The 13,129-nt window shown below is 35.4% G+C and overlaps 1 protein-coding gene across 28 annotated transcripts in view; it reads right to left on the bottom strand.

The window, feature by feature from the left end:
• The window catches only part of LOC126869808 (tropomyosin Per a 7.0102), a 40,300-nt gene that overhangs the window by 14,847 nt on the left and 12,324 nt on the right, over positions 1–13,129 (bottom strand). For 16 of the 28 annotated variants that reach the window (XM_050626845.1, XM_050626844.1, XM_050626837.1 and 13 more), the window contains 3 exons: positions 9,011–9,144; positions 5,793–5,910; positions 133–203 (listed from right to left, as the gene is read on the bottom strand). In XM_050626845.1, the coding sequence (XP_050482802.1) occupies positions 133–203; positions 5,793–5,910; positions 9,011–9,144 (323 nt within the window). Of the gene's footprint in view, positions 1–132; positions 204–5,792; positions 5,911–6,695; positions 6,814–9,010; positions 9,145–13,129 lie in introns of all 28 variants that reach the window. The other 12 variants (XM_050626839.1, XM_050626843.1, XM_050626846.1 and 9 more) reach the window with 2 other exon arrangements.

The raw sequence follows: 13,129 nt of genomic DNA, 5'->3' as shown, positions 1-13,129 counted from the left end.
GGAAAAATGGGGTATAAGAAACTGGCGGTTTTTGGCGCACGCTTGAAATTCGAAAAAAGGCATTGTTAATGGCAAGAAAAGAAAAATATGGTGGGTGTGAGTGTTTTGATTTTTTGAGAAACGGATGCTTACGACTCTCCGGCCTCGGCACGTTCCTCAGCACGTTCTAGATCGGCCTCAACCATGGCCAATTTACGGGCGACCTGTATAAACGACACATACACACGGTTTCTCTTTATGTTCCGTTTTTGTCTCTCTCCAGCAGTTCCTTAGCTCGCTCTTTTTCTCTTTCCGTTTCGCCGGTCCCTGTCTCGTGTCTCGACCAGGCATCTGGGCCAAGATCGACGCTCTCGCGCCTCGATCTTGCCGCCATTATCGCCCCATCATCGAGATCACCGTGATTCTGACCGACTCGATGTCGCTCTACGAACTGAAAGAGACTGACACTCCTTTTGCGTCTGGTTGCTTCCATCGACTCCACTCAGTCTAGTGTCCCCTCCATTCGTTTTTCTAACTCTACCTTGAACGTGGCGAATTTCTAAAGTAAATGGCTCGTCGGAAACGTGGAACAGCGTTTGGTTGTAACGAGTCGGTGATTAGTGTTAACTGACTGCTTTCAGAGATTTATTGGAGTACGAAAATTTTGTTTGAAGTTGTTAGATGTGGAGGGGAAGTGATGGTAGCTTCTTGGCGTGCATTTTGTATCAGATTTTCTATGCGATATTGCGGAATCCTTGTAGAGAATTTTTTTTATAAAAATGCCTATTTTATTCGCTCTATTGCAATTACTATCATTAAAGAATTAGTGATAGTGTATTATAATACTTGAACAGCTCGGTAGATAATTATAGTGAGAATGGTGTAATAGAAATAAATTGTACATGTAACTATGTTGCTTTTCCAATAGAAAGCAACACTAATTTTTCCAAAAACATTTTCTATGCGATATTGCGGAATCCTTGTAGAGAATTTTTTTATAAAAATGCCTCTTTTATTCGCTCTACTGCAATTACTATCATTAAAGAATTAGTGATAGTGTATTATAATACTTGAACAGCTCGGTAGATAATTATAGTGAGAATGGTGTAATAGAAATAAATTGTACATGTAACTATGTTGCTTTTCCAATTGAAAGCAATACTAATTTCTCCAAAAACATTTTCTATGCGATATTGCGGAATCCTTGTAGAGAATTTTTTATAAAAATGCCTCTTTTATTCGTTCTATTGCAATTACTATCATTAAAGGATTAGTAATAGTGTGTTATAGTACTTGAACAGCTCGGTAGATAATTATAGTGAGAATGGTGTAATAGAAATAAATTGTACATGTAACTATGTTGCTTTTCCAATAGAAAGCAATACTAATTTTTCCAAAAACATTTTCTATGCGATATTGTGGAATCCTTGTAGAGAATTTTTTTTATAAAAATGCCTCTTTTATTCGCTCTATTGCAATTACTATCATTAAAGAATTAGTGATAGTGTGTTATAATACTTGAACAGCTCGGTAGATAATTATAGTGAGAATGGTGTAATAGAAATAAATTGTACATGTAACTATGTTGCTTTTCCAATAGAAAGCAATACTAATTTTTCCAAAAACATTTTCTATGCGATATTGTGGAATCCTTGTAGAGAATTTTTTTTATAAAAATGCCTCTTTTATTCGCTCTATTGCAATTACTATCATTAAAGAATTAGTGATAGTGTGTTATAATACTTGAACAGCTCGGTAGATAATTATAGTGAGAATGGTGTAATAGAAATAAATTGTACATGTAACTATGTTGCTTTTCGAATGGAAAGCAATACTAATTTTTCCAAAAACATTTTCTATGCGATATTGTGGAATCCTTGTAGAGAATTTTTTTTATAAAAATGCCTATTTTATTCGCTCTATTGCAATTACTATCATTAAAGTATTAGTGATAGTGTGTTATAATACTTGAACAGCTCGGTAAATAATTATAGTGAAAATGGTGTAATAGAAATAAATTGTACATGTATCTATGTTGCTTTTCGAATAGAAAGCAACACTAATTTTTCCAGAAGCATTCTAATAGAATCTTATTTTCTTTCAAGGAGAACCATGTCAACTGATTACAGTTTCTTATATCTAAAATCTGATAATCACTAAATTGCTCGGTGGCAGTATAATGATGCAGAGATAAGACAAGCAAGTAAACTAAAAGTAAAAAAAATATTAATACATGGACGTATTTATATCTTCCAAGCTACAAGATACTATAAAATGAAATTTCCTTTACCTCCATTTAAAAAAAGCTACCAAACTTCCAAATCTCTCCAACACCTCCATCCTTCACTTTCCACTCAATCGAGAAAAAGTAATTCTAATTAAAAAATTTCCATTGTCGTCCCATCACCAGCAAGATGTCCTTGTTTTCAACATTTCCAACAATTCGATACATTTCCTAGACGCTTCTTTGCAAAACAAGATGCAGATCGCGTATTCTTGACCAAGTGGAACGGGTCGGAAAGAGCCAGAAGACGGAACCACTTAATCATCTGATTATTCGTTCACAAATATTCGCCCACTTATTCGAGCTAACTCGTCGCGCTTGGTTAAGGGGTTAATAGTATTCCGCGTTGCTCCGCGCAAAATCCCACTCGTCATGAAATCGCAAATATTGAACCAGTGAAACACTAACCGTGAAACGTGCTTTTCTGCTCGAACTGTTTCGTTCGCTAGACGAGGAACGAATAATTTAAACGCGTTTAACTTGGCGACAACGAGCCACGGAGAGGTTGGAATTTTAAATAAAACTCCAGATATACCGTATTCGTGGCTCGGACCGACACGAGTCGAATAAGTGTACGCGTTCGAATAATCTTTAACGAACAGCTCTTTCAATTCTGTAGAACGCATCTCGTAAAGAGGAGATAAGAAACGAAGCGAGAGAAGACGTTTTCTCCACTTCGTTCCTAGAGATTGGCACGAATGGATAGAAATACTCGTATACTACGCAGTAACAACGAGATCGTCGTGGAAAACGAAAGAGAATTCACGTCGTCCCCCAGCATAAACCACGGAATAAAGCTGTTCACAGCGAGCTCTCTGGAATGTCCCTTTCGTTTGTCTACGTAGACCTTTCGTTCTATGCATGCAACCAACATCTTTTATGCGAACGTGACGCAACCCCTCGTACAACTGCCTCTCCACGTGACAATCATCGTCCGTGGATCTTTCATTTCGATCAATAATTCTCTACTCGATGCAGAAATATAAAAATAAAAAACAATATATTATCGTCTGTAGATGTTTCATTTTGGCCAATAATTTTGTACTCGATATAAAATATAGAAATTTAGAAGAAAACATAAGAAGCCGCATATTTTATAAAAGATTAATTTCAAAATTTGATACATTGTTAATCAACACCACGTCAAAATATTTTTCTTATATTGCATATTCAAAATATCTTCCATATGTTTTAATATTTACTTTCGAGGTTGAATATGCATTTTTTACCGTTTTGAATATTTAGAAAATATAAATCAACAAATGCAAACTCTACATTTTTCCCACATTGTTTTTACATATCAAACGACAATGAAAACTGTTTAAAAACGAAGTTGATCAAGATGATACGTTCATGACATGAAATGATCATTAAGTGGAATTGGATTAGATATCTAATAGCTAAATATTGGAGCAAGAATTACAATTCGCAAAATTTCGGAATGTTTTTTTAGAACCAATAAAACCTACGTTATCTGGATGACGTAACTGACCAAAATTTGTCATTTGGCGGGAGGTTTATGTAACGTTCGCAAGTCCAAGATACAGAGGGTTCAATGATAAGCGATTATTGCATAGGGTTAAAACACAGAAAGTAATATCACACTCGGTTAAGGCTCGCTTCCGTTGATTTTCTGCAACAACTGTTATGCTGTTAGATCGTTAGACAGACAAGCAAATCGAGATTCTAATAGAATCTCGGAAATTTGATTCGGTATCACTGCAAACATTAAGAAACATTGTACAATTTGTCTAGTTTCGATGTTTGTTAATACAATGACGCTCTAAGAAGATAATAAATGATGAGTTCGATTTTGTTATTGGGAGAGGATACAGACGCGTTGAAGTTACAACGATGAGTTTTAGGATTAAATCAATTTTGTCAAACACTAGAGGAGTCATCAATAATGTAGTTTTCTGTGAAACTTTTATCAATACTTGCGCAAGACACTGTGCATTTGAGCAATAACAAGCAATAAATCAAGATATTCGATGAATCTGACGATGTAATGGAACTTTCTTTTTTTAATCGTTTGCCGGATGTGTTGATGTACGTTCGATGCAGCAAAGATTCGTTTGTGCTCATCGAACAGCGTTTTCCTAATATTTCACGTTCTCTAGCGTGCCAGGAAAGTTTGGTGAATTAATTTTTCGTAATTTTATTTTGCAAGACAGTCGTTTGAATATATCGAGCCGCAATTTTATTCAAAGTATAAAACACGGTTGAGTAATATGAAAATAATCGAATTTAGAAAAGAAATTGCATATCAAATTCTATAGATGTGCAACGACCACGAACCAATTAATTCTGATGCCCCGTTATTTTGAATTTCTAATTTCTGCATACTAGTTACATCTGCTGAGAAGGAAGAATCGAATAAAATGAATTTTATGTTTCTTGAACTGTGTAATATTATAATATCAAAGTAAGTAATTATTTTGTAATCTTTGTAACTTCGACGTCGTCATGTGACACAACCTACCATAACAGACGGATGTTTGCAATATTTCTGAGCTACGTTCCGAATTCCAGAAAAGCAAAAAGAGGGAGTCTTTGGACAAAAGCAGCACCATTTTAATCGCGCAGCTGACCGAGAGCCACATAGTCTCGTTTTTATCACAACACAGAACGCGTTAACCATATTTTAACGAAGCCAGTTTCCGATCAGACAAACCGAACACGCGAACTTACGATATTCACCGAATGTACGTTGAAAAACGATTTTGCGCGATAATTTTTATATGCAAAGTAGACTTTTATTTTTCTTTTTTTTTTCTACGAAATTGGCACTTGAAACATTGTTTGCTTGTTCTCTCCCCCCCGCCCCTTTTGTTTGCTCCAACAAACACTTGGAAATCACAGATATACAGCGGTTTTTAACATTTAAGTCGCGCTCAAAACACGTGACACTGACATTATTCATATACGTGTATCACTTATCCATCATTTTTTTCCTTTTTTTTTTTAAATATTCCCAAAATAAGAATTATTTTACTGAAACACTGCACTTCTTACCAGTTGATCGATCAGTCGTTATCTCACTCGACGAAATCACAGACGATCAATACCTTTCGTTCCTCCTTCCATTCTTTCTTTCTTTTTTCTTTTTCTTTTTTCATTTAATCACTGTTTCGTTAGAAATATTTTTGAATTTTTACCAGAAACGAGATTTTATTCGAAATAATTTTCACGAACGATTCGGACGATCGGTTGAAGAAGAATCGAAATTCTTTGAATTATTCAATTGAAATATTCTCGAGTATAATATTAACGCGTTTACTTTCGATCGATCGAAATGTGAGTAGATTTTCGTTTCTTTTTTTCGTATTATACCGAGCCACGGTAATTTCGAGCACACAGAGAGAAAACAGAGAGTTATGGGGTTAGGCACTATTATCTCGACTATAAACTAGGAACCATCATCATCATCATCATCATCATCATCATCATCATCATCATCATCATCATTATTTTTATCATGATCATTGTCACTGCAGCCATCACGCTTGTCAGTCGTGGGCTCGCGAACCTCATCGTATTTCTTGTCAGCTTCTTCAGCGAGGAACCTGGCCTCCTTCAGCTGATTTTCGAGGGCGTCCATACGCTCTTCATCGGCCAAGCTGCGATTCTCGAGAATCTTGCGGGCTCTTTAATAATTATCACAAAGAACGGCGATTAACATACATTAAGAAAGAAAAGATCGCTGGAAGGAGAAGTTTTTAAATTATCGGTCGTTGCCTCGTTCGTTGTAACGAAGGTTCCACGATGATCAGGCACAGCACTGCTCTCCAACTATCTGCTAAAATTCTTGGAAAGATATACCTGCGGGAGCAAATTGGTACTTGATCTTGACAAACCTGAATCCTCTCCAGCTATATAATTCTACGCCACTTTTTTCTTCTTAGAGGATGATATAATATTTCCATAATCTACTTAATTCACGATATAAATAAGAAATGTTTCGAAGTTTAAGGCTCGTTCAGATTAGACGGATTACTTAAATTCCAATAAATTGAGATCAAGCGACTTGACTAATGCGAATTAGAGTAAAAATTTAAAAGGATATTCAAGCCAACTAATTGTGGCAGGTTCCTACTGATAAAACAGTCTCAAAATTTTTCAATCTACGAAATATAGTTAACGTCAATGAGACTTTGTGAGTTACAAATTATCGACATTATATTATTCAATTTTTGGGAATTAAATGTTGTACTGTAACACAATACTAAAGTGCAATTTAAAATATCAATTGAAAATATAGTGGCGAAGACAATGATATTTTTTATCGAATAAGAAAATTCATCGATATAAAATATGTCGAAAAGAAATTTGTTTCTAAAATGGTAAAGTGGTTCGTCAAGATGAATACAGATTGGCTTCCGTAAGATCGTCGCGAAAAAATTGTTTTTTCGTTCGCTGGTTCGTGACCCACCTCCTCGTATTTTTTATCCGCCTCCTCGGCGATCAGTTTAGCCTGTGCTAGCTGTTGCTCCAACAGGGATACTCGGTCATCTTCCATATTGGTACGGTTTTCGAGTGCCTTGCGTATCCTAGTGATCGATTATCATTCGATTTTTAGCACCGGTTTGATCGCCGTTGAAAGAAAGATCATCGACACACGAAAACAGGATTCTCGCGGTTATGAATAAAATATTCTTCGATTATTATAGCATATAGAATCGCGCGTGAATTAACATTCGCTTTTTTAAATTCTGGATAAAAATATTGATGTTCCACTAATGATTATTTTATATGATCATATTATACAACATTATACGATTTAAAACGATAATTATGGCCGGTCTAACTCATCAAATATTCATCATGGATTTCATGTTTCGAGAAATTTGATTTATAAAAACGGTAAAATTTCTAATAAAGAAGAATCTTCAATAACTTTCTTGAAATTCTCTTTACAAGAGACTTTCTAATCTGCAACATTTTTTTAGATAATGTAGTAGCATAAAAAGCTTAATCGAATACATACGAAACAACGATAAAATATCGTGAATTATGTGTCGGCTAGTTATCAATTTCTTTTTCCGCGATAACAAACCTCAAACATGTCATCCAGTATCGTCAATAGCGTTATAATCGCCAATGATATCGTTTATCCGCAAATTTCCTAGCCGTTTTTGAATCTAAATTAATCTATACAGAACAGAGGTAACTCTCGCTCTAGATGTTCAAAGTCACGGTTCTGATAAATTGATAATTCTTATCGACGCAAACAAGAATCGGTATTTCAATCGATCGAGAGCGGAAAATTCTGACAAAATAATTATCTGCGAGTTCTTTCAACGTCGAAAAGTTAGTCCTAGCGGTAAATAATGCCGGGATATCGATCGAAAATCAAGAGGAAGGGCGAGTGATCGATTAGATTAAACCAATCGACTGGTCAGGTTCATTTGCCAGAAAAAGATTCTATCGTTTTTTTCGTCGTTAGCTGATCAAACGACGATGGAATTTAATGCTCGCGTAATAATTGCATCACTTTCTGGAATGGATCTATCGATAATTAAGCAGGCACTTTACGCATAATAAATGTATAATGAAAATGCACGCTCCATAAAATCACAGTAATTACTAGTTCACCAGCAGCCTTGAATTTGCTCTGTGTAATTGCGTCTGTGCTTAGGCTCGATTGTCATATAAATATAACTAGGTCTATATTGAGTGCGGTATTAACCGCGAAACATTACAGTGCAACATTGTACGATTATTTATAAATGGGAAAATATGTAAGTTTGTTTCAGGATACTCGCTCTTCCCACTCGATTTTGTTGAACGTACGGCGTTAGTTCTGATTCTTTTTGGAGCATCGAACGACCGTCTTGTATTTTGGAAATGTTAACCCTTTGACTGTTATGGGTTGCTATAAAAGCTCGACGATAATGCCCACCGTGTGTTATCATTATTTCTTTTAATAAAATAAATATTTTAATTTTTTCTGTATTTATATCAATATAAAATATCATTTGTATCTCGTTCCATCAATGGATGGCTCGTAATCGAAGGGTTAATATCGACGTTTGAAGTTATTGTAAAGGCGAAAGATCTACTAAAAATGCATTAGCATTCGTCTGTTTAATTATTTTCTTGTGACTTGATATATTCAACGACAAGAATTTTGAAATTGTATTATACTCTGATAAAAGTTCATTTATCACAGATATAATCTTCTAATTATTATGAGCAACGTACAGGTACTATTTTATCGATTTTTATTATCTCAAAGAATTTATAATTAAAGCATTCGCATAATTCAATAACCTCCACTATAGTAAGTAGAATTAATTTTCTTTACAATATCCTCGCCGTGTCTTCAATAAGAGCATAAGTTACTTCAAATTATTATCTGTAACTTAATCTCCTATCGTCCCATAGGGCAGACAACAAGCCTATCAGAATTATCATCTTTAATAACTCGACACCTCGATCATACGATTTTCCTTTTTAATATATATACAATTGCTAATAATAAACAATTACAATCTCTGACAACTTTATTAACATGAACCTTGCGAGGAGGCGAAGAAAGTGTATGAATCGAACTTTCATTGAATCGATCAATCAAACGGGAAGGGGTTTGTTATCTACCCATTGAGTAAAACATGAATGCCACTATACTGAACGGCTCCATTATAAATATCTGTTCGTCGACGGATATTTATAAGATTTACGTGGTCGTCCGGTGCTCTGTTCATTACAGGAAAACATGAAGATAAAAATGTGCAGTTCCTTTACCGTTCGCTCTCATCCGCAGCTTGCGACGCCTCTGCCAATTTAGCAGTGGCCGTTGCGAGGCGTTCCTCCGATCTCTCGAGGTCCTCCTCCAACAATTGGATACGACGATTCAGAGCGGCTACTTCGGACTCAGCCTGTAATACAAAAGAAAATATTAAGTACGGAAAATTAAAATTTAAGTTACGACTTAAGTAGTTTAAGTAACTTTAGATTACATATTAAGTCGCAGTATGCAAGTATTATTGATGTAACTGTAAAAATGTAAATTGTAGTTGACACTAAAAGCTATATGGCAGGCGGTAATAGACCTATTACCATCACTATATTTTTAGATTGAAGATTACTATATTTAAGATATACATATATATTACTATATATACATTGATAAATGGAGTCTTTAAATAGTAATTTTACTAGTGTATTATATATTTAGTATTGTATTGATCTCGCTGTTTTTGTCAAGAAACAGACTTAGTTTCGTGATAAATGACGTTCTTATTTTCTGCGTAATCTATTTAGCTCTCTCCTGACCTATTTATTGACCCATCTTTTTATATTTGTCTCTATCGATTCATATCCACGCTAGCTCGTTCATTTCAAGCAATTGTGATATTTAGTGTTTTTTAAATTATAAAAGTCGAGAATATAGAATAAAATTTTTTTTTTAATTTTTCCATCGAGACAACGATCTACAGTGAGATCCGTTATAACGAGACGCGATATAGTGCACGCGTACCGAGCGAAAATTCAAAGTCGATTTTCTCGAAAACAAAGCCTCGAACGAAAAATTTTTATTCTATATTTTCGACTTCTTTTTTCGCCTAGAATCACCCCCTTTCCGCTTGTACCACCAGTTACCAACCACCCTGTATATTTTTGCTTATCTTGTTCTGCTGCATCTATTGTAATGACAACGGACACTAGCGGTTCTCATTAGCCTTAAGTTTTAAGTGACATATTGGCAATATAAAAACGGACAATTTGCAGTAATAAATATAAATCCCTGTAACACGAGGTCCTGATTTAATGAATGACCACAAGAGTTTTGCATCGCCATAACAACAATAGTTATCGTCCCACAATTTTTCAGCCAACAAGTTACAAGGTTGCAATAAATTCATTACCACATGAACGAAGTAAGTTAAGACCAAACACCAGATAAGCTATCGTCGTTCGACAACCACGATTGCGCCGTTTATTTCTAGCTTGATGTCCTCGACTTCCTTATCCTTATAAGAATTTCAGAAAAAAGATGAAAGGAAGAAAATAAAAAATACAAAAAGGAAAACAAGATTAAAGAGCTATTGTCCACAATCGTACAACACGTGATTAGAATTCGCAAGAATATTCATCGCGGGATCGCCAAGGTCTTCGCTCTGTTCGCATATCAATGACCCTAACTTCCTTCGGTGCTCGTACTCCTCGTAACAACCGATTTAATTGAATGGGTCGACCATTTTCACATCATCCACTTACGTTTTCATGCGAATAGCTTCAAATTCCTTGCAAATGGAATATATACTTGTCTCGCAAAAAGAAAACTAATCTTAAGATAAGAAAAGAAATACTTATCACATTCTATTAAAAGCGCGAGACTTAACGCTTCGTGGATTAAACAGTTGCAATAGTATGAAACTCGATTCCAAATAATATCGGTTAATTAAATTCATAAAAGTTTCTATTCGATCCTATGACGTGATCCAATAGAAAATCCGCATTTTATAATTACTTTCCGTAAAGATGTTAGGCTCAGGCGCTTTGTTACAGTTTCTACGTAATTAACGTTCTCACTCGATGTATCTTGCCGTGTTATTTAATTTGAAACTTTCATTCAATCGCCAAAAAACTTTGTATTCTTTCGTACGATTGTATTAAATGGAAGTTATTGTTCGCCCATGTTATTTAACTTAAAACTTTCATTCAATTTGGAGAATTTTGTACTCGTTTGTAAGATAGTACCAAATAGAGCTTACAGATAGTCTGTTTACAACGTGTTGATTTATTGCAAAAATTGTTCAACGCGTTCCTTATCAATCTTTATTTCTCGTATCTATTTCTTATCGAATAAACACCATTTTTAGATTATTCCACACACTTTTCCAATAAATAAGCAGTTCAATAGAAAATTGCGCTTCCTGTTAGCGTTAGGAAGGTGAATTAATGTTGTTTCGTCTCAAGATGGAAATAAAATGAGTGAAACGAGGTCACGAACACCCTATTACAATATGATACTAATTAAAGCGTTCTTTAATTAAGACATGGAATTGTAACGTATTCAGAAGTTGGCTTCATCGATGTGTTACGTCAAATGAAACGAACCGATCGCGCCCTTACAAATGTAAATTGCTTAACGCTCGATTACGCGCGTATTCGTCTACAGTCTACGCAATTCGAGGCCCTTGTCCCCGTTTGTGGCTGCACCTGTGACGATTGTGCGCCAAGCGGATAAATCCCAGTTTATCGTGCGTGAACCGGGCATTACGCGCGCTTTCATGCAAGTACTGTTCTTCGATCATCCACCAACATTTTGCATCCGGACCGATTCAACAAACCTGCAATTCCCCTTGACCGATGACGCGTCCAAATCGGCCAAAGATATCGATATCGATGAATGTGCAATTCTACTAATTTTGGTTATCTTATCTTACAAAATAGATTAATATCTATACTCTGATTTGTGTAATGTACGGTGAACTTTCTTGATTAATGTTTGTAGAAAATTTCGAGACATTCTTTTGTGTTCAATTGTTATAAATATTATAAATTTATATTGCGCGTTTGATTGTTTTAGTATGATTTAGGATGGTGTTGTTTTAATGTGCATACATATGTAATGGATTTGTTTCGTTTCTGGTGATAATTCAATTTATTGGTTTATACAGGGTGGTTGGTAACTGGTGGTACAAACGGAAAGGGGTAATTCTACGCGAAAAAAGAAGTCGAAAATATAGAATAAAAATTTTTCGTTTGAGGCTTTGTTTTCGAGAAAATCGATTTTGAATTTTCGCTCGGTACGCGTACAGTACGTTATAACGGATCTCACGCGAAAAACGCGTCTATGCTTCTACGCGAAAAAAGAAGTCGAAAATATATAATAAAATCTTGTTTTCAATTTTTCCACCGAGACAACGATCTACAGTGAAATCCGTTATAACGAGACGCGATAAAGTGGACGAGTACCGAGCGAAAATTCAAAGTCGATTTTCTCGAAAACAAAGCCTCGAACGAAAAATTGTTATTCTATATTTTCGACTTCTTTTTTCGCGTAGAATCACCCCTTTTACGCTTGTACCACCAGTTACCAACCACCCTGTATAACTAGAATTCATGTAATGCGAGGAACGTATCATTCAAATGATAACGATGTAGATACTCAAATAAAAGAAGTTCACATTCGATTAAGCGAATGGAATTAGCACGACTTTAGTCAAAGTTTCGTTTGAATTAAAATCTAATTTCCTTTTCTTCCAATAAATAAAATTCTATTCTACTTCCTGTTTATTCCAACTTGTTACATTATTCAGTCAATTCATATTTAATATGTTTTACAACACACCCGTTGAATTTTCAGAACGTCCCATTAACAGTTTGAGAATTATCAAACTATATTACTAAGAATTTCATTGGCCGTTCTTTCTACTTAAAATGATTCACTCAAAGAAACCAGAGGCTACGCCTATGCATGCTCATAACGCGTACAATGTCATAATTCGTATCCAGACGATGTGGCGGGTTAAATTGTCGACCGGATAATTCGTCACAATGTATAATATTTAAAGTAACGCGAGTGCCATTTCCGGTCCCATGTATTCTCGGTATCGATCATTGATCACGTCTATCAGGTCGTGCACGGACGATCTGTGTCGGAGGAAACCGACACGCCCACGCACACTGGCGCAACCGAACAGGTCTTGCCGATCATATCCGCGGTAATGACGGTAAGTGTGCCAAACTTCCGGCAACGATCACCCTCCGTTGCCTCCACTACGTTCTGTTAATTCGACGCGATTGTACTACTGTGTTTATATGTTGCACGCATCAGTCCTGTAGTTTAATTGTATCAGCAATGTATCACAGAAAATTTCAGGAAAAACTTATTTTGTTGCTTATAAAAGGGAC

The sequence above is a fragment of the Bombus huntii genome, chromosome 9 (genome assembly GCF_024542735.1).
Source record: "Bombus huntii isolate Logan2020A chromosome 9, iyBomHunt1.1, whole genome shotgun sequence".
In the NCBI taxonomy this organism is placed as follows: Eukaryota; Metazoa; Arthropoda; class Insecta; order Hymenoptera; family Apidae; genus Bombus; species Bombus huntii.
This window is presented reverse-complemented; position numbering and strand designations above follow the sequence as displayed.